The sequence below is a fragment of the Notolepis coatsorum genome (assembly GCF_963971535.1).
Source record: "Notolepis coatsorum genome assembly, chromosome: 6".
Classification (NCBI taxonomy): domain Eukaryota; kingdom Metazoa; phylum Chordata; class Actinopteri; order Aulopiformes; family Paralepididae; genus Notolepis; species Notolepis coatsorum.
Genome location: NC_140170.1, coordinates 39,642,907 through 39,668,580, shown reverse-complemented (window position 1 = coordinate 39,668,580; position 25,674 = coordinate 39,642,907). Strand labels below are relative to the sequence as shown.

Genomic DNA, 25,674 nt, shown 5'->3' with positions numbered 1-25,674 from the left:
TGTTTTGGACATCATCCATACATGCATTGAATTGATTAACCTTTGGTGTATACCAGTGACACCAGTCATGTTAATCACCTTCTTGTTCATCATCAGATAACACTAACAGTGCTTGAACAGATTCTCTCAAATTCATCAAAACGTCAAAGGCTTGCAATTGCTCATTCATTTTCTCAAGTCAAGTCACGTCGTCCACGTCATCAAATCAAACAGCGCATCTCCTCAAACATTTTAATCCCAGTTACAATATCACAATAACGTGTGAGTTATTACAACCAGAAACCATATACAATTCAACAATCCACATATTCCGATCCGTCGTAATTCACATCCACAATCCACGCATGAAGACGCTTCAATTTATGCTTGAATGAAACACAATCCGGGCGCTCCGTTAAGCAAATACATCAACAGCGGAGAATATGAAACTAATCAGAGCCAAACCCTGCAGGATTCACATTTGCAATGCTCCGTTATTAAAATAACCACAGTGTGTATCGCGACGCGCAAGCGCCGTATACGTATATGACGTGCATTATTTAGGACAAAGTAAATCTATAGGTTGAATATGATTTATTATCTGCATTTTATGTATATTATATATATATAAATATATAAAAACATAATTCAGAATGGTATAATGGGATCTAGACTGTGAGGAAGCGAGCTGCATTTCTTTGTGAGGGTGTGGCCATGGTTTATCCAGCTAACTGAACTATACCCTGCGCTGGAGCAGGTTCAAACTTTCTGATATGTTGCCATAGCGATTTAGACAATCCGACATCTGGGAACGGAAAGGTCTGGCTTAAGTCAAGCTATGCTGAAAATTTTCCGGCTAACTCAGGTACGAGGAACAGGGCCCAGGAATACTTTTTGGGCTGCTGAATTCAGTATGCAGTAAAGGAATATAGCATCAGCCAATGGACATATCGATCTACCAGATGGCGATCGATAACTGGGAAATCCTTTTTGGGATCCAACCGGCCCACGGTAAGAGCTTTTTCACGTAAATGTCATGCTGATCAGGCCTTGCTTTGATAGCCAACCAGCCGATCAGCGAATGAGGCTAATGCCGTTATTAGTAATCAATAATCAGAAACGACGTCCCCCGCCCCCCCTTTCATGCATTCATGGTGGACCATGATACTGATTAAATGCATTTAGATTTTTAGCTCTAGCTTGTGTATAGCCGAAACTCCATTCGATTTAACGTTATTAGCTTAGCGACCTGTATCTCGCCTTCCAGGAAATACCCTAGAACAGTGGTTCTCAAACTGTGGTACTCGTATCTCCTGACCATAGCCTCCACTCTCTCCACCCGCCTCCTACTTACCGGTGACCTCAACATCCATGTTGACCAACCAAACTCAAACCTCACTCCTGACTTCCTCTCCCTCCTTGACTGTTTTTCCCTCATCCAGCACATCAACTTTCCCACCCACAACAAAGGCCACACACTTGACCTTGTTTGCTCTGCCTCCCTACCCATATCCAATCCTCACCCCATCCCATTCTCACTCTCTGACCACTACTGCATCCTTTTCGCTGCTCCCCTTCCCCCACCCCACCACTCCAATAAACGCACAATCTCTTTCCATAACATAAAATCCATTGACCCTCTCACACTGTCTCAGTCCATATCCTCTGCCTTTCCCCCTGACTCCGCCCCCTCTAACCCCGACGACTATGCCATCCTCCTCAACTCTACTCTCTCTGACTCCCTTGACTCACTGGCACCCCTGAAAACCATCACTGTCTCATTCACCACCTCCTCCCCCTGGTACACTCCGGAACTCCGCTCCATGAAGCAGACCGGCCGCCAATTAGAACGCCTCTATAAAAAAACCCACCTCACCATCCACGCCGACCTCCACAAACAGCACGTCTCCTCCTACCGTGATGCACTCCAAGCTGCCAAATCTGCCCACTACTCCACCATCATCAACAGCAGCAACCGCAACCCCCGGACCCTCTTCTCCACTGTCAAGAAACTCCTACAACCCCCGGACAATAACTCACTCTCCTCCCCTGACCTCTGCAACTCGTTTCTCCTCTTCTTCAATAATAAAGTATCTCTAATCAACAGCTCACTGACTGCCCGCATCGCCAATTCCCCCACCCTCGCCCCCCCCCACCAACATTTTTCCCCCACCTGACTCCATCCCTCCCACCCCTTTTACTGCCTTCGCCCCAGTCGACTCCTCCTTCATCATGGACCTCATGACCACCTCCAAGACCACTACCTGCTCCCTTGACCCCCTACTCTCACTAAAGCCTGCCTCCCTGCTCTCATCCCCCACCTCACTGCCCTTTTCAACCAGTCACTATCCCTAGGCCACGTCCCCTCCCCCTATAAACTCGCCGCTGTCACCCCTGTCCTCAAAAAACCCACTCTTGACCCATCCAGCCTCTCCAACTACCGCCCCATATCCAATCTTCCTTTTTTCTCTAAAACACTGGAACGCATTGCTGCCTCCCAACTCCACTCCCATCTCCAGTCCAACACCCTCTATGAACCCCTTCAGTCTGGCGTCCGTCCCGCTCACAGCACCGAAACTGCACTGGTTAAGGTCATCAATGACCTCCTCATCTCCGCTGACTCCAGTGCCCTCAACATCCTGATCCTACTTGATCTCAGTGCAGCCTTTGACACAGTGTGTCACTCCATCCTCCTCCAAAGGCTGCACCAACTGGGTGTTGAGGGCACAGCACTTGGCTGGTTCTCCTCCTACCTCACAGACAGACACCAATTCATCTCCCTCTCCGGCCACACCTCCTCCCCCTCCCCAGTCACACAGGGGGTCCCCCAAGGCTCAGTCCTTGGCCCCCTGCTCTTCATCTGCTACATTCTCCCCCTTGGTCACATCATCCGTAAATACCACCTCAACTTCCACTGCTATGCTGACGACACCCTAATCTACATCAGTACACAATCCCCCCACAGCCCACCCCTCAGTCACATCGAATCCTGCATCACTGAACTCCAAACTTGGATGACTCACAACTTCCTCAAACTGAACAGTGACAAGACTGAACTTCTCATCATTGGCACCAAAACCACCCTCACCAGATCCGGACCCATCACACTCACCATCAATGACTCCACCATCACCCCCTCCCCCCTAGTCCGAAACCTTGGTGTCCTCCTTGACCCCACCCTCTCTTTTGACCCCCACGTCCGCTCCATTGTAAAAATATCCTACTTCCACCTCCGCAACATCGAAAAAATCCGTCACTGCCTCTCCCCCCCGCTGCTGAATCCCTCATTCACGCCTTCATCTCCTCCCGCCTGGACTACTGCAACTCCCTCCTCACTGGTATCACCTCCCGCTCCCTCCATAAACTGCAAATGGTCCAAAATTCAGCCGCCCGCCTCCTCACTAACACCCGGTCCTGCGAACACATCACTCCTGTCCTCCACTCCCTCCACTGGCTCCCGATCAAACACCTGTGACATACATGGGTACGTGGGTTGGTCATTACCATTATTACTGTATTTATGACACCATCTGAACTAGGGGTGGACGGTATAAACGGTATACGGTATAAACGGTATGAATTTGCTCTACGGTATGGATTTTGAGTATACCGTGTAACCGGTAGTGCAGCTCTAAAATAGCAATGACGTCATGTAACCACAGCGCGACTATTTCACTGGCATTTGCCCCTAAAAATAGATAGAATTAGTCATAGATAATAGATATGTGCGAACTGGAAAAAGTTATTTAGGAGGCTTCGCGCAGTGGGCGTGCCAGCCCCTACCGCACGCATGTAAACACGGGTCTAGTAGTCTAGTGGGACGGGACACGGGAGCTGTCGGCGTCTCCCTGAGCTAACGTTAGCTTAGCTACCGTTACAAAATGACCCAGTCAACTATTCACTTTTAGTTTAATACATGATGGGGCATTGTCTAACCGAACGGTATCTAGTCGGCCAGCTACCGATAGCTCCTGACATCAACAAACGCTCCACAAAGTCTAGTACTAGAGACGTGTATGCTACCTGTTAGCTCACGTTAACACAAGTTAGTTCACCGTTCAAAACGAAATGTCCCATTGAACTAAATAATTCACTGAGGCGTTGTATTAACGTTATATATGCAGTAGCTACAGATAGCTCATGATATCAATGTCTTATAACACTGATTCGATGCGTATTCGAGCTGAGGGCTTGCTAACGTTATAATACCAATACAATAGGGTCCAGGTGCAGCGCCGGAGAATCCTGGCCGTAGCTCTGCTCGAGGCTACTCGAGTATAGGTCCAGGTGCAGCTCCGGATAATTCTGGCCGTAGCTGGAGGCTACTAGAGTACACACAGACAGTGGAGCTTGTTGCGTGGTGGCGATGTCTCGCAGATAATACCAGTACAAGTCTAATTATATAATATATATATTTTATAAAAAAAAATATATATATATAAAATAAAAAAAAAAAAATTATCAAAAACGATGATACCGTGATATATACCGTTACCGTCTATGCTTCAAATTATACCGTGATATAAATTTTAGACCATACCGTCCACCCCTAATCTGAACATCAGGTTAGTATATGTAAATGTGCTGTTTTGTATGTGTGATGTTGTGTCATCTCCTAATCTTCTGTTCTGTTCCGCAGATGCCACTCATCTCCCTGATTGGATTGGTTGCACCTGATTGGTGCATCTTCAGGCAGGCAGTGGAGATGAGTGAATAACAGAGGGGGAAATGACACACGTCCGGGCGCCTCATTTGGATCACTGCCACGTTCCAGAGTGGAGTGAGGAGGTTGCCCTCTTGCCTAGCTGTAGCTGTGGAGCGATACTGTGTGGCTTGGTGCCATTTACCACTTGGTGTGGATTAATCCTGTACTAGTTGTGGTGTCCTATGACGGACACGTTAATATTTTGCTAAGTGTTTGTTTGTCTGTATGTATACCTTGTTTGTTCTCCCCTACCTTTTTCCCTGTGCACCATGGAGGAGGTTTAAAGCCCTACCTCCATTAAATATATAATTTACTATTTTGGAAAACGTCTTGTGTTGTGGCTTTCTTACCTACCTGGGACATTGCTTTAAACGCATTTACTGAGAGAGGCTGTTTTTTGCTCATGTGCAGCCGGCTCCAGTTATTATTCTGTGTGGTCCTTAGACCTTTGTACATGACACACTGCATAAACTTTAAAACACTACTCCTCACCTTCAAAGCCCTCCACAGCCTGGCCCCCCCTTACCTGACTGATCTCCTTCTTCCCTACCGCCCCACCCGTTCCCTCCGGTCCTCCTCCACTGCCTCCCTCACTGTCCCGACATCCAGGCTTAAAAACTTTGGAGATCGGGCCTTCTCTCGTACTGCACCCCGACTCTGGAACTCCCTCCCCCAGTCCATTAGAGACTCCCCTACACTCTCCACCTTCAAAGCTCGCCTCAAAACCCACCTGTTCTCCCTTGCCTTCAACCCCCCCCACCCTTAAACCCCCCCCCCCCCCCCTCCAACCTGATTGATGTCTGTCTCCAGTCTTTTTTGTGCTTTCATGCCGTCTCCCCTGTTCCCCCCATGGTCTCATGTTCCTTTTGTTTTTTTGTTGTTTCTTTGTTTTTGTTTCTTTGCTTTCGTTTCTTTGTTTGTACTCTTGCTCCCGACTACTGTCAGCGACTTCGGGTTACTGAGAAGCGCTATATAAATTAAATGAATTATTATTATTATTATTACTTGGTGGTACTGCTGGTGGTACTTGAAAACATTTCCAAAAAAGCTAAAAAAAGGCAAAAAAAAAAAAATTGCAGTCAGGCCACTGAACTTAGAAGCAGGCCAGGCCAGTGTTTCTGGTTGCGGCAGCGCGATAGTTAGATAATCTAAGTGGGGAACAACCAAGAGATCACTGTGACAGAGAGTAATGCAGTCTAAACAGTCATAAATCTTTAATTCAACTTCAGCCCTGATCATAACCATTTATTTTTAGATTTCTTGTAATGTCAGATAAAAAATGAAATACTCCCACTTTTCTGAAAAGAGTTGGTGTTAAATCTGACATTACAAAAAAATCCATCAAAATATGTGTTGCTGCTAATCATTGACACATGCCTAGCCTGTAATAATCCCCCCCAGAAAAATGTACTTTGCATTTGATATATTGTAAATATTTTACTTTTTGTGTGTTTTTTTTAACAATAATTTGTGATGCCATCGCACAAACTGGCATTTAAAGGGTAAACATTCAAAAATGTATTGAATATGTGTTTTCTTTTCTTTTTTACAATAATTTGTGATGCCCATCACAAACACTGGCATTTAAAGGGTAAAAATTCAAAAATTCCTGCACCAGAATGCAGGAAATTAAGTTTTTGTAACAAAATAATTGTGTGTGTTAGTGTTGTCACGATACTGGAATTTCGACTTCGATACGATACCTTGAAAAGTATCGATACTTTCAATACCAAAAAAAAATTATAATAATTTTTTTTTTATTATAATTTTTTTTTTTTTTTTTTACAAATTTTGCTTTTGTTGCTGGTTGATTCTCCTCAGCTTCTCTCTGGTACTATACGAGAAGATAAATACACTTTTAAAACCCTTTGTTTATCTTTAGATCAGAGAGAAAGAGAGAGTGGCTGCTGGAGATTTTAGGTCTACTGAGCGCACCTTTCTAGTTATGACCGGAAAACAAGGGTACACGAGAGAGAGAGAGAGAGAGAGAGAGAGAGAGAGAGAGAGAGAGAGAGAGAGATTTCTCCAGAGCTATGCTCGGAGCATTTATTAACGTTACATTTTCAACAACATTGCTGCTAATTGGACACTTCATGGAGGCGGGGTAACGTTGTGTCGGGTTCATGTGTGTACTGGTGTAGGATGGGCTCCGGCTCCGCTAGACCTAACGTTGGAAACGGGGTAGTTGTGTCGAGTTCATGCGTGTACTGGTGTAGTGGGCTCGGCTTGACGTTACTCCGTTTCCATGAAGTAATAGGTGGCCAGCTAGCTAGCATTAAGCTAACGGAGGAACGACAGCTAACGTTAGCTAATAATAGCGTTGTTTACAAACTGAAGACAGGGCTGCGCTGCCCGGCTGTGAGGGGAGGAGGCTGCAGCTTGTGTCTGTTGCTCTGAGCGAGGAGGAGGAGGAGGAGGCGGAAGGGCAAGGCTCTGGCAGCGCGTCTGTCTGTCAACAACTTGCGGGAGCAAGCCAGCTGGTACCGATACTGCAGAAAGTATCGGTACTTCGGGAAATGAGTATTGAAGCCGTTTTAAATATTCAGTATCGATATGTATCGATACTTCGATATTTTTGACAACACTAGTGTGTGTGTGTGTGTGTGTGTGTGTGTGTGTGTGTGTGTGTGTGTGTGTGAGAGTGTGAGTGTGAGAGAGAATGACGGACAATTGCTTGCTGTGTGAGAGAGAGAGAGAAAGATAGAGAGAGAATTAAGTACATTTGCTGAAATACAGTTGTTCTTAATTTTCTCACTTGCTATGTGAGAATGTTAGTTATTATGTTCTCAATGCCCCTTGCATTGTATGAGTTGTGTGGAAGCGTTTGCTAGTTCTAGTGCTATCCCTTTGTACATTGTGGCTGTGTCTGACAAAAGTTAACAATAAATAATGGTATTAGGAATACATTTGCCTCCTGCGTGAACTGTGCATAGCTAATAGACTGTATTTTAACACCGGTCATATGGTGGTACTTGGAGAGCCAGCTACGTTCTCAGGTGGTACTTGGTGTAAAAAGTTTGAGAACCACTGCCCTAGAACATTGCGGTATATAGTTCATATTCACGACGCTATAAAATGGGAACGTATTGATGAAATCTTTTTTTATTTAAGGCATATTGAAGGAACGGTTTATAGTGTCAATTGACAATGACAATGGACAGATAGCAATAATATAAAGTATAGATTTAGCTCTACAAACAGCCTCACGCACAATGAAAGGTTGTTATGATAAGCTGGCCTTATAGAGTGAGATTTAGAGCTGCTGCGGTATCGGTATTACCGCGGTATCGCTGTTACATCACGCCCACCGCAGAGTTGGGCTGAATACCGCATCACCGCTGTTTTTTATAATAATAATAAAGTACCCTGCTCTCGTTGGGCTTGCGGCTCTGCAGATATACCCTACTTCTCTGTCGAGGTTCCAAGCGACCCTATTGGGTACCAGAAAAGTCACATGAAACACTGCAGACCACTGATTGGTCAGAAGAGAGACGCGTCACACGTTGGAGCGTCCTGCAGTGTGTTACCACTAATCGGCAAGCGTGTATTAGGTTTTTACTTCCTGAATGTCAGCCATTGATCAGAGCTCACAACACGGCTAATACGTTAGCTCCCGCCGGAGACCGGAGTGGATTACCGTCGCTCCTCAGGGGGAACGAGGCATAATGATTTTACTGCAACGAAATGTTATAATAAAAGCCCTTCGTTCTATACACTTGTCTGATTGAAAACTTTATTAACAGACCGCAGAATGGGTACAACTCGGCACGCTCTGAGCAAAGAAAGGAACTGAGGGGGTGCTCCAGTAGCACACCATGTTACCGCGCTCGCGCGGGACTCCGTGCTGCGTCACGGATCTGGTTGACTCCGAGTTCGATTCCCGGACTCGCCGTCATTTGCCGAATGTCTCCCCCTGCTCTCTCTCCCGTTTCACCCTACAACTGTCGGTCATGCTTGACCAGAAAAGCGATAAACGCTAAAAAAAAAATAAAGTAAAAAAAAGAAAAAAAAGGGAACTGAGATATGAATTGAGTAACGCTTGCCTTGCTATGGTCCGGTAAATACGCTGATGTTATTGAACGTGTAACTATATAACGTTAATGCCACAAAACGAATGCCTTTGTAATAGGGCTGCACGATTAATAGTTTTTTTAATCGAAATCGCGATTTGGAATGATGCAATTATCAAATCGCCAAGCCTGCAATTAAAAAAAAAATAATAATTTTTTTTTTTTTACCAGGAAGTCCCATTGAGATACAAGATCTCCTTTGCAAGGTAGACCTGGCCAAGATGACAGCAATAACATTTGCAATACATCACACAGCAATAAAATGTGCGATACATCACACAAGAACATAATAAATGTGCATGTATACAATACATCACATGTAAACACAAAGCAGAATAGTCTACATGATAGTAAAAGTGTATAATACAGGGTAATACAGTAATTTTGCAGTTGGGACCCGACTACAGAAAGCAGCAACATTCTTCTTGTAAATTTTTTTTTAAATATGTTATAATCGCATCGCAAATCGCAATCGCAATATCTGTCAGAATAATCGCAATTAGATTATTTCCCAAAATCGTGCAGCCCTACTTTGTAATCATAAGTAGTAACGTAATAATAATAATAATAATAATAATAATAATAATAATAATAATAATAATAATAATAATAATAATAATAATAATAATAATAAGAATAATAAGAATAATAATAATAAGAATAATAAGAATAATAATAAGAAGAAGAAGAAAGGGTCTGGGGGGTAACCGGCGGGCGCGCCGCTACCACCCCTGCCCGCGACACAGAGTGAACAGCGCACGACCAGAGGGGAGACTTCGAATCCGTGTTTCACTTTTAATAACGAATGCGTGCTTGCCGAATCCCAAACAATATTCATGCTGCAAAGTCATCCTCTAAAGATAGACATTTAGACTAGAGGCAGGCTATATGCTATAAAGAGTAGACTACAAAAAAAATGCATTAACATTTTTAATTTTTTTGTGTGTGTGTGTGTGTGTGTGCGGTAATAACCGCAGTGGTAGGAAATATTTCGCAAATTTGTGCGGTAAGGAAAACATCAATACCGCGGCAGCTCTAGTGAGATTAGACGGATCCCAGTGGCCGCAAAAGTGTTAATGTACACGGACACCCACACCCATCCACTTTTCAAATTCGCAATAGCTGCAACCATTTAGCAATAGGCCGCTCTCATTGCCACACCCCTTTTAGCTCATAAAGTGACGGGTGCATTGAAAAGACGATTGCCCGTTTGCCATGTCAGTGGTCATGCCTGTGTCTATTTTGTGTCTACATCACTGCTGTGAAGCACTTTGGGCTGCAATTCTTGTATGAAAGGTGCGATACAAATAACGTTTATTATTATTATTATTATTATTATTATTATTATTATTATTATTATTATTATTATTATTATTATTATTATTATTATTATTATTATTATTATTATTATGTATGATTGGTGAGCAATTCAGTAACTGGATAGTCTTGCAAATGCTGAAATGTATTCATCTAACTGTCACTGAAAAGGTTGCCCTGGACAATTCAAAGTATCCAACTTTTTTTTCTTGTAAGCAGCACGCTTGTTTATATTGACATTTCCACCCATATAGACAAGAGTTTTCTGTTGTTGTTCTATATTCTACAAGCTGAATATGTTTCCTTCCTCATAACCAAAATCCATTTTCGCAGTTCTCTTTACTCTCGCAATGTTCATATTCCACCCATGTCAAGTTTAACTTTTGCTTTCGGCAAAGTCATTAACACATTGACCGCCAGCACCAAGGGACGTTGATACCCCATTCATCGCCAGGTGTTTATTCAATGGATATAGTTTTAGACTGTGACATTTGCGAGTGCTTAAAATATATCTTATATTATATCTATGGGTCTAATAACTAGGGCTGACCTTCAAAGCTTTTTTTGGCAATCGAAGCTTCGGGGTCGAGCTTCGATTTTAATTCGAAGCGTTGAAAAAAATATATATATATATTAATTATAATATATATATTTTTTTTTATCTTATGTTGTGGGACTTGTACAGCACTTTGGTAAACTTTGTTTTTTTAAATGTGCTCTATAAATAAAGTGGATTGGATTAATTAATTAAGTAGCCCCTTTCGACAAGGTTTCACTCGGCTGCGCTGCCTGGGTGCAGTGGGGCTGCTCTCACAGCCAACGACATGACATTACATAATTATGTTGCAACCTTCGTCTATCAAGCAATTATATTATATTTAATTTATAATTTATAATTATATCAGACAATGCACCTACAAAAGCAGATGATTACACTTAAATTAGCCAACTTGGTAACACATTAGTCATAGCAGCATAGGCATAGCCTTATTAATGTTTTGTGTGGCGTCGCCGTCGTGTACAACGATACTTACGTTTTTTAGGTGATTTGACAAAGTTGTTGTAGAGTTGTGATATGCCATTTTCTTCTGGCATATCAGGCACTCGGCTTTTTGGGCATTGTCTTTGCATATTTTAAAGTGTAACCACACGTCTGATTACTTCTTCGTCGACATGTCTGCTGCACATGTCCTTGTTGTTTTCAACACAGATAATCTCCACGTGCTTGTTGTAGAGAGGTGGAGTCGAGGCGCCGCTTACTTTCGTTTCATTGGAATGAAGGCGGGAAGGCGCCGCTTACTTTCGTTTCATTGGAATGGAGGCGCAAGATTTGAGGCAAAAAAAGCGGTTTACTGTAATCCAGTCATCACGTGGTAAACTGAAATCAACGCTAGATTATCATTAGTATGTCTCCTCGTCCATACATGAAATGACCGGCGTAACGAGGCGCTCGCCCCCCCCCCCCCCCCCCCCCCCCCACCGCAGCCAATGGTAAACAGCCATACACGGTCCACTGTGATCGCGGTAGAAATAAATGTCAGATCAACGATCAAATTTGTATATAATCTTCTTACCTTGTATCTGATGTAATGCAAAAGAGATAATCCAAATATCTCATCGCAATTCCAAATAATGCTCGTGGAGCAGGGCTGTACGCTAAGCTTTTTCACTAGGGGCAAAAGATATTTTTTTAGGGGCACATTTTTAAATAACAATTTTACCATTATTAAAAAAATATGTTCCTCCTGCCTCATTACTGTGGTCCTTTTATTTAACATTTAAGTGCGTTTGTTTTCAAGTTTGTATCTTTTATAATGAACCAACTGAGAAAGTGTGTAAATCACTAATAGAACAAAAACAACAAACTGTGTGTGTGTGTGTGTGTGTGTGCGCGCGCTTGTGTAGTGCTCCTTGAATGAGATCACCACAACACACACACACCATTGCATTAATCAGGAGGACAAGAAACTCTGCATACATTTGTTTCACAATGAAAAGTGATTTAGAAATCAAATGAATTATTATTATTGTAAATAACCCCATGAAAGGTTTATTATTTGTATGGGTAATTACCTGCTTCATATTTGTGATGTTACTGGTTTCAGTGTGTGCCTAAAGTGATCAATGTGTTGGGCCGTTTATAGAGATCTATGCCAATTAATGTTTATGTATATCCGGGACTTTTTTTAATAAGAATTGAGGGGTATTTGTATATGTGACCTTTATTTTGAAAACCGTGTTGCGACGCAACCTTATTTACATTTGCGCTTTTGACAGTGAAATGTTCAGTCCAACTTAGCTCGAAGGAAAGACTAATCAAAAAGGTTTAATTGACCCGTATGAGGCTCTTACGGTAGGACTTTGATTGTTTATAGAAGTGGAATGTCTTCTCCTGGAACCATCACCTTATCGCGGTGGAGAGGTTTGCGTGTCCTTAGGATCCTGAGAGCTATGTTGTCTGGAGCCTAGTGCTCCTGGTAGGGTCACCCATGGCAAACTGGTCTCAGGTGAGGGAACAGACGAAGAATGGTTCAACCACTGCCCGGTGGGCCTGAGAGGGCAAAGGGCTAAGGGAGCACTACCCTGACAAAAAAGCACCTCTGGGTAGGCCAATCCCCCGCTCAGAGGTTAACTTTTGATTACGAAAACACTGACTGATAACTTGAGCGCAAGGTTTCCCGGTGGTGGATCCGAAATGGAAAATATGACGTCTGCTAGCCAAAGCCTCTGGGAAGCTAGGAGATCGAATGTCCTCCCAACCAGGAAACCTAATTGGCGGAACTTTTTTCCCACATAAAGAAACTCACAAGACCACATGGGTGTCCCCTGATCAGAAAACATGCAACCAAATCGATCACATATGCATCAGGAAGCAGTTCAGACGATCTCTGCTCGATGTGCAAACAAAGAGAGGTGCAGATGTGGGATCAGACCACCACTTAGTCATAGCAAAGGTACAACTGAAGCTGAAAAGGGGGACCCCAGGAAACAGAATAACAAAGTATGACACCAAGAAACTGGAAGAAAAACTACACCAGAAGCACTTCCAGATCACACTGAAGAACAAGTTCCAGGCCCTGGCTGAAATGGGCAGGGGGGAAGAAGAAATCGACGAAAGCTGGGAGAAGATCAAAAACGTGTGGCAAACAACCTGTGAGGAAAGTCTGGGAAGAAGAAAGAAAGAAAACAAAATGTGGATCACCCAAAGAACATTGGACAGCATGGAGGAGAGAAAAAAGGCAAAGGACCACCTCAACAATGCCAGGACGAGAGCAGCCAAGGAGAAGCACACAAAGGAATACAACAGGATACATAAAGAAATAAAGAAAAAGGTCAGGGCGGACAAGAGATGCTACTATGAAGAGCTTGCTACACAAGCAGAAGAAGCAGCGGGACAGAGAAACATGAGAGAGGTATACAACATCACCAGGAAGCTCTCGGGGAGAAGGATGAAATCAGAGAAGCCCATAAAAGACAAGGCAGGAAACACACTATCCACAAAGGAAGAACAAACAAGGAGATGGGTAGAACATTTCACAGAGCTGCTCAACAGAGCACCAGCAAGCATCCCAGCAGATATACAAGCAGCAACAGACACACTCCCACTGAAAATGACCCCCCCAACAAAAGAAGAAACTAGGAAAGCAATATCACAATTGAGAGATGGGAAAGCAGCAGGACCAGACACCATTCCGAGTGAAGCATTCAAGACCGACATCATTACAAGCATCAAAGCACTCCATCCCCTCATGAGGAAAATTTGGCAAGAAGAAAGGATACCCAAAGATTGGAAAGAAGGCTACATAGTGAAGATACCAAAGAAAGGGGACCTTGCACTATGCAAGAACTACCGGGGGATCACGCTACTTTCAACTGCCAGCAAAGTCTTCAACCAGATAATTCTAGAAAGGATGAAGACTGCCGTTGACATGCTCCTCAGAGACCATCAAGCAGGATTCCGGAAAGAAAGGTCATGCATAGACCAGATCGCCACACTGAGGATCATCATCGAACAGTCCCTGGAATGGAACAGCTCCTTATACATCAACTTCATCGATTTCGAACAGGCCTTTGACAGTCTAGATAGGAACAGTCTGTGGCACCTGATGGAGCACTATGGAATCCCACCGAAGTACATCAACATCATCAGAGGATCATATGACGGGATGACAAGTAGGGTACTGCACAGAGGGGAGCCCTCAAACCCGTTCGAGATAAAGACCGGAGTGAGACAAGGCTGCCTGCTGTCACCCTTCTTGTTCCTGCTGGCCATTGATTGGACCATGAAGAAGACAACAGAAGGAGCCAGAAACGGCATCCAGTGGACACTGATGCACCAGCTTGAAGACCTCGATTTTGCAGATGACCTAGCTCTCTTATCACACAGTCACCAGCAAATGCAACAAAAGACCAACAAACTAAAGGAAACAGCCTCAACTCTAGGAATGAAGATCAATAGGGTAAAAACCAAGATTATGAAGATCAACACAAAGTGCCAGCAAAACATTGAACTAGAGGGAGAGGCCATCGAAGAAACTAACTCCTTTACTTACCTTGGGAGCATAGTAGATACAGCGGGTGGCACAGAAGAAGACATCAGAGTGCGAATCGGAAAAGCAAGAACGGCATACAACCTACTTGGTCGAGTATGGAGGTCTCGCGAAATAAAAACCAACACAAAGCTGAGGATCTTTAACTCCAATGTTAAATCAGTCCTCCTGTATGGCGCCGAGACCTGGAAGACAACTGTAGGGCTCAATCAGAAAGTACAGTCCTTCATAAATTCCTGCCTCCGCCGCATTCTAAGAGTGAGATGGCCAAATGTCATTACAAATCTGGACCTGTGGGAGCGCACAAAACAACTACCCCCGCCAGAAGAAACAAAGAAGAGAAAGTGGATGTGGATAGGCCATACCCTGAGAAAGGAAGACACAAACATCACCCGGCAAGCCCTACGATGGAACCCACCTGGAAAGAGGAAACGCGGCAGGCCTCGAAACACCTGGCGCCGTTCTTGGGAAGGGGAAATGAAAGAGGCTGGACTGGGATGGCACAACATCGTTCGGGAGGCCAAAAACCGCGCAACATGGAAAGAAATCGTCAGTGGCCTATGCTCCGCAGGGAGTGCAAAGGCTTAAGTCAGTAAGTCAAGAAGTGGAATGTAATACTATGCTAAACGAGAAATAAACAGTGATTTTACCAGCAGTAAAGTTGCAAGCCACTTTCATTTCATATACGGGGAACCGTGACAAATGACAATTATTAGTATTATCTTATTTGCATATTGTCTCATTATTAGATAGATAGATAGGTTGATATTTTATAAATTTAAGTAGACAGTATTTCACGTCCTAATAGTGGGCTACTACTACTCACCTAATGCATGGCTGAACCTGAACATTAGAAGTGTCCCCGTCCCCGTCAATCAATCATCACATCATCACGTTAATCATCATCATCTTATCATCTCTCCACATCGGACGTGGTTGTCATAAGATGGACTGATATCCACTCCGTTGTTCTTGCAGAGCAAAATTAGCGTCTTAAATGTATTGAAAGGAGGTGCTTCTTTGGCGATGCAATAGCCCATATTGAAAGGAAGAGAGGCCACATTCAGTTTCGTTTTGCTAGGAATTATGGGATTTGGTGTTAGATGTATAGACTCTACGCAGACAGGGACATGGTCTTTAATCGCACGATAGACTACATGTACCAAGTATATAGCGTGACCCAGATTCACTCCACACGCAAATCTTTTTTTTCACTCAGGCTATCGGTGATCGCAGTAAGTTCATTCATTGCCGACAGATTCTTTCATAGCACCACGACATTGTGTCGCACTGTACAGCCTTGGTTGTAGGCTAATGTTTTTTTTTAAATGTATCCAATTTGTATGGATTAATTTAGGAGTGAAATGCGAATGAAGGGTTGAAATCACAACTCGCAACGTTGCTCCCAAATAATATTTCCAACTCGCAATGGCCAAATTAAGGGGCAATTTGCGACCATCTCGTCGCAGTGTACAGCGCTGTGGAGGTCCGCACCACACTACCGACCGTTTCACAATGACGGGCGGGCGGAGTTACTGCTCGATGCCACCGTTGTATAGAACTGCTTCGCCCAAGTATTTAAACCCCGCCCGCCCAGCTCAGATCGCCTCCTAAAACACACCAACCAATTTTTTATGAGATGCAATAGCTCCGCCTGGCAGTAGAGGGCGGTGTTGACCGTCTGCCAGCTCAGACAGGCTCTGAAGAGGATACCAGAGGCTGCAGCTATGAATGACGGTTTTATATTTCATACGTTTACATTGTTTGTCTTGTTTTTAACTCCACTGACACTTTTGCCAAGATCATTGTTTTACTCCTGACTGTTCTGTTTTTATGCCCTGTAAGGTGACCTTGGGTGTTTTGAAAGGCGCCTCCAAATAAAATTTATATATTATTAATTATGAATAGATATAGCGAATAAATTAAATAACGATCCCAAAAACGAGTTAACTCGTTTCTGGCGCTCAACACATGGCGGGCAATAACGAGTTAACTCGTTTATGGCGCACATTGTGTTAACAAGCAGTTAGCTTGTAGGGTGGGGAGTGGGGACTGTAAAGGTCGGGACGAGAGTGGTTGGGGGCTCGGGATATTTCACTGTTCTTCATTCTATATTATTTGTATTGCTTTATTGATTAATTTAATTTGATTTAATTGTCTTGCTGTTATTGTAATTATTATTGTTGAAGTGTGTTATTGTTACTGTATTGTGTATTGTTTGTTCTATTTTGAGGAAGATCGTAGACCAGTGGTTCTCAAAGGGGGTCCCCAGCAAATGAGGAAGTTTCATTAACATTTTTTATTTTTATTTTTTTCCCTCCCATTTTCTATTTTTCTCCCATCCCAATTTCGTATTGTCCAATTCTACCCTCCCCTGTCTTAAACGCTGTTAGGCCATGCCTCCCACAGGCCGGCTGCAATGTGGACGAAGCCTTGCATCACGTGTCCCCTCCGGTACACAAGGAGGCAGCCGTCGCATCTTTTCACCTGCAAAGCGCGATCTCTCAGCGGCGAGGGTCTGCGTCGGAGGGACACGCCGCCCCTGTTGCTTCCTGATTCTGCTGCGCAGGCGCACCAACCAACCTGTAGGAGTCGCTGTCCACAACGTCCGATCCCCACCCACCAGCTTCCCACCCCTAACACTGCCAATTGTGTTAGTATGAACGACCAGCCAAGCTGGTAGCAATGCCGAGAGCTGGGCTCGAACCCAGCATCTCCTGCATTAGTGGCGAGCGCCTTGCCCTTAGCCACTTAGCCGCCCCATTTCACAAATTTTCGAATAACTAGAAGTTAAGCACAATGAGAGAATTTATAAGAATAACTATTGTGATCATAGGTTTCACTCTCTCCTCTGGCATCTCCCCACCTACAGTATATGGACAGTTATAGAAGTCTGGTCTGAATCATATCTAACAATGAATATAATCTCAGGTGGGGGTCCCTGGGACAAGATCTCATCAAGTGTTGGAGGGGGAAGGTGGCCTACTATGAATCAATTGTGGGGTCCTTCACATGAAAACGCTCGAGAACCACGATTTAATTTGGTTGGTCAATCTATTTGAAGCACAAGGACATATTTACACGCCAAAGTATGCTCCGGGCATACTTGTTTTTACCACAACCTGGCCCTGTGCGCATGCTGGAAGAACGCGTGGTATGAACATTTTTGGGGACCCCTATTCTCCGACTGTGCGCTATAGCGCTAATTTCATAAACGAGTGGTCAAAAACTCCATGGTTACCTTTAACCCATTCAGTGCCAACCACGAGATTAGTCGGGTTAACTCGCCATGCGTTGAGTGCCAAGACCCGAGAAAACTCGGGTTTTAATCGTTATTTATTTTATTAGCAATATCCATAAATGTTTCATCCATCCAGCCTGCCGTTATCATTGGGAATGGGTCTGAGCTTGAAAAGGGCAAATACCGCCACCTATCGTCTCCCGGATGGTATTGCACATCATTGGATTGGATTGGGTGGGACTGTGCATCAGAAAAAAACGCCGCTCCCGGGGTTTTCCTTCTCGGGCAAGCAGTATCTGTTACCACATTCACTGGGGAGGCTCGGAGCAGCTTTCGATTATGTGTTTTGGTGCTATAACATTGGATCAATAAACGCGATCAATATTTGGAATGGCGATCAGGAATTGGATTAATCTTTTTGCAGAACACCTGATGTGAGGTAAGGACTCTGTCTCTATGTTACCAGTCTTGGGTTAATCAGATGTTTTTTTCTCCGCCATCGCAGCGTGTGTGTGTGTGTGCGTAACGTTAGCCGTATCCACGGCATGGATAATCGATTTTTCAGCCTGCTTCTCTAGCGTGCATAAGTACACATATACTATCGATAATCTAGCGTTTATTTGAAAACTATTCATAAATCAGACGAAAAATGACAACGTGTTTTGTGTATTCCAGTAAAGGGCTATTATCGCGGAATTTCTCTGGAATTACTAGACATCTCCAAAACTATACTCATATTCAAAATGGTATAAAAAGGAAATGTACCAATGAAAAAACAATCCGTTTCGTACATGTTGACTGCAAGCAAGTCATTGATAAGCGAGGGGTGTTTTAGACCCATAGCCATAATTTAAGATATAGTTTAGGCGTTCGCAAATTTCCCCGTCCTCCCATTGACTTCCTTACTGGCAAGCTAGCCCTAATATGGTCAAAGGGGAGTGGCTCTGAATGAGTTCATGAACAAAATCATCTATTTGTCGACTAATGTCCCCCCCCCCCCCCCCCCCCCCTTTAAGGTAATAGTTTCTGTTACCTCTTTGCAGAGCGGGGTTCTCCCAGTGCATTTGGGCTGCTGGTAGCTCTTAGGCAGGGCTCTGTAGCTGGAGCCCAGTCTCTTACAGGAAGCATAGTCTATCTCCATGGCGATGCCCTCGGTGGCCCGCTCCTTGGGGTAGGACTCGATGTGGGAAGACATCTCTCGGTATCCCAGGAAGTTCTTAAACCAGCTGAACAGCTCTGGGAATTTTCTGTAAGGTGGAATTAAGCGAAATAAAACAATCAAACTGCCTTTTCTTCTATGTAAAAAAATGATGTCTGCATTGTGATGCAATGCAGAAATCCCAACTGCATCAATCATTAATATTGATAGTTATGTGAAAATAATGTGTTTTAGACAATTAATCTATAAACATAATTATGTGATTTGGTGCAGGTTTTTAAATCGCATATATAAAATTATTGCTGATCTGCTCAATTCCATTGTATGTATGTATGTATGTATGTATGTATGTATGTATGTATGTATGTATGTATGTATGTATGTATGTATGTATGTATGTATGTATGTATGTATGTATGTGTGTATGTATGTATGTATGTATGTATGTATATCAGTGTGGAATAGACTTGAACCGTGATCAAAGTGACCAAATCTATGCCTAAAGAATAAAGAATCGGAACTGAAACTAAATCAGTATTGTATTAAATCGTTACACTGCTAAATAAAACATTGCCAGTCAAGTGTTCAAAGGAAAAAGATGTGCATGAGGGTAGAACAAACTGAACCCTCACCCGAGTAAGGGCAACACCAGCTGCACCAGCTCGGCTCTGGAGATCACCTCCTGGTTGAAGATGACCAGACACCTCAAGAAGTTGTCGTAGGCATCGGCACTCCGCAAGGCCTTCCGCACCTATGGCAAGACAAATAGTTCAAATAAACAAGGACACACTGTCATAGATGCAAAGCTAACTGGCCTTACATAAAGTGTGTTGCCTGTGAGCTGCCACTAGGGGCAGAGTGGCTGACCCAACCCGCTCAAACTCACCTTCTCAAAGAACAGGGATTCTGTGCCGACCCCATGTTTACTTGCTTCCGCCAGCGAGGAATCTTTCAAATTCAGTAACTTGGGCTTCTTCTGCAGTGTCGAGTGGCAAAGAAGACAGAACAACAATACTTACAAAACATTGGAAACAGTCAGGGCTCTTGCACATTGTCAATTTCAAAATCTCTTACTTTCCCAGATATCAATTTAAATACATTTTAGTCAGATTTCTTCATGCATTAAAGCCAAGTAACAACAATGACACCTGGTTATAAACTGTCACAGTTTTGTGCTCCAATGCCAAATAACAACAATGACCCCTGGTTACAAACTGTCACGGTTTTTGCGCTCTAAAGCCAAATAACAACAATGACCCCTGGTTACAAGCTGTTATGGTTTTTGTGCTCTTCCGTACTTTAACGGTCACAATCATTTTCCATACTTGCTGGACACGTGTAGGAAGTTCTGATCAGAAACTGTTCCTAACTTGACAACAAACGTTCTAAATGGGCCCAGGTGCATTTCCTGATGCAATGTTTGTTAAACACAATAGCTGACGGGAAATTAATGTGCGTGCCCGAGCTGTTCCCCTAGCAACAGAACTCCACTGAAAATGTCAATACCTTGACCGGGGACGTGGTCCCGGTCCCTGGGTGCCTGCGGATCTGGCAGCCGTTCTGACTCGGCCGCTGCTTGTTGTTGTTGAGCTGCATTTTCTTAGTCGTGCCACCGTGGTCATTCCGTACCGACTCTGCCTTCTCTGCCGTGGTCTTGCTGAGTAGCTGTAAAGGATGGACAAAAACAACCACTTTCAGAAGTCCGTGCCTCTTCCAGACGCTAATTTCTTGACTGGACCGACTTTTTGTCATCGTTCAGTATGCTGATAGCAGAGGTGTTCTCAGTTCACTTTCAATTGCAAACTAACTACAATTTGTTTGCTAATAGTAGAGCATTGATTTTCAGTTATATTATCATACTGGTCATCGCGTCTCGCTCTTTGCCATTATGAGATAACTCTTATCTCCTAGCACCTACTGTGCTCATGAACAAACAATTTGCACTCACATGCACGTGACCAGGCCACGCCCCCGCGTCCTGCTATAAGACGCCGGACATGGTCACTCTACCTTCCCCTTTTTTTGTTTCCAACATGGACGTTGCATTGCACTCCGTGAACTAGTTGTTATGAAACGCAAGGAGAAATTACACAATGTTGGGTTTTCGCCGGAGGTTCACCAGCCCCTGGAATCTTCTCGGCACATCGGACCTGTCCTGGGGTTCCCTCATCTCGTGACAGCGGCTCGAGGGACGTCGCGCGGCGGCTAGCAGTCGCGCTACGTCACGCACAGGTAGGGTCTGCGCTGCCAGGCATTAATGCTAGCATTTGTGATACTGCTCGTTGTCCCGTGAGACAGCCGAGTTGTGTATTGGCGCGAGGGGCAGGATATTTGGGTAAACATGGTCGTCTGAATTGGATGTTTTCCCGGCTATCCTGGAGCGTGCAGCTAATGCTAAGATGCTGGGTCACTGTTCCTTTGTTCCCCGCCGTGGGCTGTCACCACTCTTCCCTCCTCTTAACCGGTTCATTGGTCAATCGTGTCTAATGTGGGGGGTTTTGCTGAGGCTTATTTACCCCTTTTACGGGTGGATGGGCTGACAACAGGGCGCAAGGCAGGTGTGCCGTGGCTTGAGGGCCAGGTAGCATCGACCCTTTGCCCTGGCATGGTTGAACGGTGTCCCACCCGGAAGCCGACGCCAGAGGGCGAGTCGGCCCGGCAGATGGCTGTATGGGCTGATGAAGTTTATACCGCCGCAGGATGGAATTTAGCGACGACCAGTGTCATTGCTCAGTTGACTGCTTTTCTGTCCACAATGGTGTCAGGTAGTGGGGCCTTAGGGCCAGCCGACGTCGAAAACATTGCGCGTGTTTTTGGGGTTATAGAGCTTTTAACTCAGTCGCAAGCTATAACCGCAGGGAGGACCAGGATGCTGTCAATTCTTATTCACAGGCATCTTTGGTTGGAGCAGTCTTCCTTTGAGGAGGAGAAAAGACTTCTTCTCCTTAGGGCTCCCCTCTCCGCAGAGGGACTCTTTGGTCTTTCCGCAGGAGCGCGGGCGGTATTTGACCTAGGCCCCACACCGCCTCGCACCACGCAGCCAGAGGTGAGGGCGCGGCCTCGCCAACGACTGGCGAGGCCCTGAACCAGCGGCCATGTTTCCCCCGCCTGAGGTACCCTGGACACAAAGAAAACAGGTGATCGCAAGGCCGACAGCCTTGGCGGCCGAGGGATCGGCTACATTAGATGAGCATGCCCTAAAAAACCGTCGCCGTCTAGCTGTGTCTAGCTCGCTCTCCGGTCACTCCCCCCCCCCCCCCCCCCCAACACCAGTGGGATACGGGCTCTGATTTGTTCCCTTTGGCTGCTTCAATGAGGCGCAAGCTGCCCCACGTTTCGCTTCTCATGGGGACAGGGGCTCACACCCAGTTGCTGGCTAGGCCTGGGTCTGTCCGTGAGAATGCTGTGCTGTCAAGCGGCTCCCACGCCACACGTTCTGCGTCTGTGTTTGGTGAGCCTGGTGTTGTGGGCTGCAGGCTGTCACACGTCACGGTCTTCACCGACGCCTCCCTCACGGGATGGGGGGGGGAAGTGTCGGACCAACGCAGTAGGGGGCAGCTGGACGTGCCATGCTACCCGGTCTGCACTGCATATCAATGTGTTGGAATTGAAGGCGGTCTTTCTGGTCCTCAAGTGGTTCGGCCACCTGGTGGCGGGCGAGCACGTGTTGGTCAGGACGGACAACACGACGACAGCGTTGTATATCAACAGACAGGGTGGAGTACGCTCCGTCTGTCTGCACCGGGCGGCGGTCGAGCTCTGGCTATGGGCATCTCTCAATCTGCGCAGCCTGAGGGCGCTCCACATCCCTGGCAAGGAGAATGTGGGCACGGATGTGATGTCGCGGGGCACATAGTCAGACAGGTCTGGGACTGGTTCGGGGAAGCCATGGTGGATTTGTTTGCGAGCAGACAGTCTCACCAGTGCCCCTTATGGTTCTCGGTCAGTCGGGGGGGACAATCCTCCCCTGGGGGTGGATGCCTTCTCGATGTATCCATGGGCGCCCGGGATTCTGTACGCGTTCCCCCCCATACACCTGATAGCTCAGCTGTTGGAGCGGATACGTCGGGAGCACAGGACCTTGATTCTGATCGCGCCGGACCGGGGCATGGCTGTATGGTTCCCGGTCCTGATCCAGCTCTTGGTAGCCCCGCCGTGGCCTGTTCCTTGGTCTCAGGCACACGGATCTCTGTGTCTGTTCCCTGTTCTGGGACAGCCACTGAAGGTTTGGCTGCTAAGGGGGTGAGTCTGGAGGGGATGGGTCTTGACCCTTCTGTGGTCGACACCATCCGAAACGCACGCTCCCTCCACTATCGCGGTTTACGCAAATAAGTGGCGTGCTTTTCAAGAGTGGTGTAAGGTGGGGGGCTGGGATCCGGTGTCCTGCCCCCTGGACGCTGTTCTTTCCTTCCTTCAGTCTATCTTGGGTATATAGCTATATCCTCTTGTCATGTTGGTTTTGAGGGCGGTACGTTGTTCAGCCACCCTCTTGTGAAACGTTTCCTGCTTGGCGCTCGGCGTCTCAAGCCGGTGGAACGTTCTCCGTCTCCAAGTTGGGACCTCCAACTGGTCCTGGGCCGGTTGTCGGAGGCCCCGTTTGAGCCTCTTGAGCAGGCGCCGTTGGAGCAGCGGTCTTTCAAGACTGCGTTCCTGCTGGCCATCACCTCCGCTAAGCGCGTGGGTGAGCTGTGTGCTCTCTCGGTGCGGCCTGAGTGCCTGAGTGCCTGTCTATTCAGGAAAATAGCGGTGCGACTCCGAGGCCTAATCCAGTCTTTGTGCCAAAGAATATCCGGAGCTCTTTTCTATGGAAGCAAATGAGTGCCAGAAGTATTTGAATTTTTTCAGACACCGAATTTATAGCATTGAAAATAAATACTTTGAAAATCATGGTATCTGCATTTTGCTCCGAATTTACCTATGCGAAATAAAAATGCAGTGTTTAAAATTCAATGTAAAAAATTCGAATGCATAATAAAATTCAATGTCAAAAATTCGATGCATAATTGCAGTGTATAAAATTCGATGTAAAAAATTCGATGCATAATTGCGGTGTATGGAATTCGATGTAAAAAACCATCATCCGGGTTACCCAGACAGGATAAGCAATCGAGCCTGGATGCAATCGAACTGACTTCTGGCATATCACTGCACGGCTTTGTCAGTCATGTGATCACAACAACCCGGGCTCCGGTAAAAGTAGTCATTTGTGCTGTTGCGCTTTCCTCCAGACGACAAAGAGAAGAGAAGATGACTGAAGTTGACTTGATACGGTAAGTTCTCAATGATAAACAATAACAGTTAACAGGTAGGCTAACGTCAGGCTAGGCTAACATTAGCTACTAGTTAGGTAACGTTATCTAGCGCTAAACGCTGGTTTTTTATTGATTGATTGATTGAACATTTGATTAACAGGATTGCAGAATGGGTACAATACAGTACGGCTCAATACACACAATTGTTAAGGGGATGCAGACCAGAGAAAGACTTTCATCTCGTTTACATCAGGGTCACCCATTTTCAATTCATCATAACATATATGAAAAACCCTGGCGAACGTTCGAACCCTAAAAACAGGGTTCGGGGACAGCCTTACCTCCATCATAAGCAAATAAACTGCAACTTTTGTTTCCATTTTTAACTCACTGAATTGAAAGTGAACTAACGCATACTACCCTGACACACAACAACTAACTTGAGGGATGATACTGTATTAAAAATAGATAAGACATATACTATTCCATAGGCTATTGGACAGAGTTATGGGAGGTCCGCTCACCACCGAGCTGTTTGCGTCAGGTAGGAACTGTCCGAACTCTGACAGCAGATCTTCTTGGTTCTTAAAGAGCCGGGCCACCTGCGCGTACACCTCCTGCTCGGTCAGGGCTGGCGTGTAGTTCCCTCCCGCTTCCTTGGCATTCCGCTGCTCCTTCTGTTGGGGACAGTACGAGAGGAGCTCACCACCGGTGGAAGCATCCAGACCAAGACCAGCAGGTTCAAGAACATTAAAAGGTGCTATAGAAAACATTTAGCCACTAGATGTCGCACTAGAGCACCAGCATGCCATTTGTATTCCACACGGGGAAATGGGACGCAGGGAGGGGATGCGTCTATTTTTTTACCAACGGTTCTGCGATCTGATTGGCCACTGCCGTTTCTGGTGCGATCTGATTGGCCACTGACGTTTCTGGTCATGTGACATGTGCGCCCAATCGCGTGACGCCTGTGTCTTTGCCCATTTCCGCCTCGAACGGCATGCAAACTACCTAACGCCTAGTTTATCACCGGTTAAGCTTAGGCGACTCTTTCGAAGTTGGTTAAGGTTAGAGTTTGGAATCAGGGCTGGTGTTCTATCGCCCTGCTCTAAGACAAACTCTAACCGTAACCAACTTTGAAAGAGTGCCTAAGCTTACCCGGTGAAAGAAACAGGCGTCACACGATTGGCCGCACATATCACACGACCAGAAACGTCAGTGGCCAATCAGATCGCAGAACGTGCACGCGGAACTGGAAATCCGTTGGTAAAAGTATTGACGCGGAAGGGATACATACTTGCAACAACATTCATTTTGGACCCACCATTATTTTTTTTTATTACTCTACATAAATTAGATATATATATACCATAAACTCATAATTTGAATATGTAGCTTGCA

The 25,674-nt window shown here is 45.2% G+C and overlaps 1 protein-coding gene across 4 annotated transcripts in view; it reads right to left on the bottom strand.

Moving 5' to 3' along the window:
* sin3aa (SIN3 transcription regulator family member Aa) overlaps positions 1 to 25,674 on the bottom strand; it is an 89,266-nt gene that overhangs the window by 46,422 nt on the left and 17,170 nt on the right. For all 4 annotated transcript variants that reach the window (XM_084315453.1, XM_084315454.1, XM_084315455.1 and 1 more), the window contains exons 7-11: positions 24,798 to 24,950; positions 20,528 to 20,686; positions 19,908 to 19,997; positions 19,654 to 19,772; positions 18,896 to 19,109 (exon numbers count right to left, since the gene is read on the bottom strand). In XM_084315453.1, coding sequence (XP_084171579.1) covers positions 18,896 to 19,109; positions 19,654 to 19,772; positions 19,908 to 19,997; positions 20,528 to 20,686; positions 24,798 to 24,950 — 735 coding nt within the window. The remainder of the gene's footprint in view (positions 1 to 18,895; positions 19,110 to 19,653; positions 19,773 to 19,907; positions 19,998 to 20,527; positions 20,687 to 24,797; positions 24,951 to 25,674) is intronic.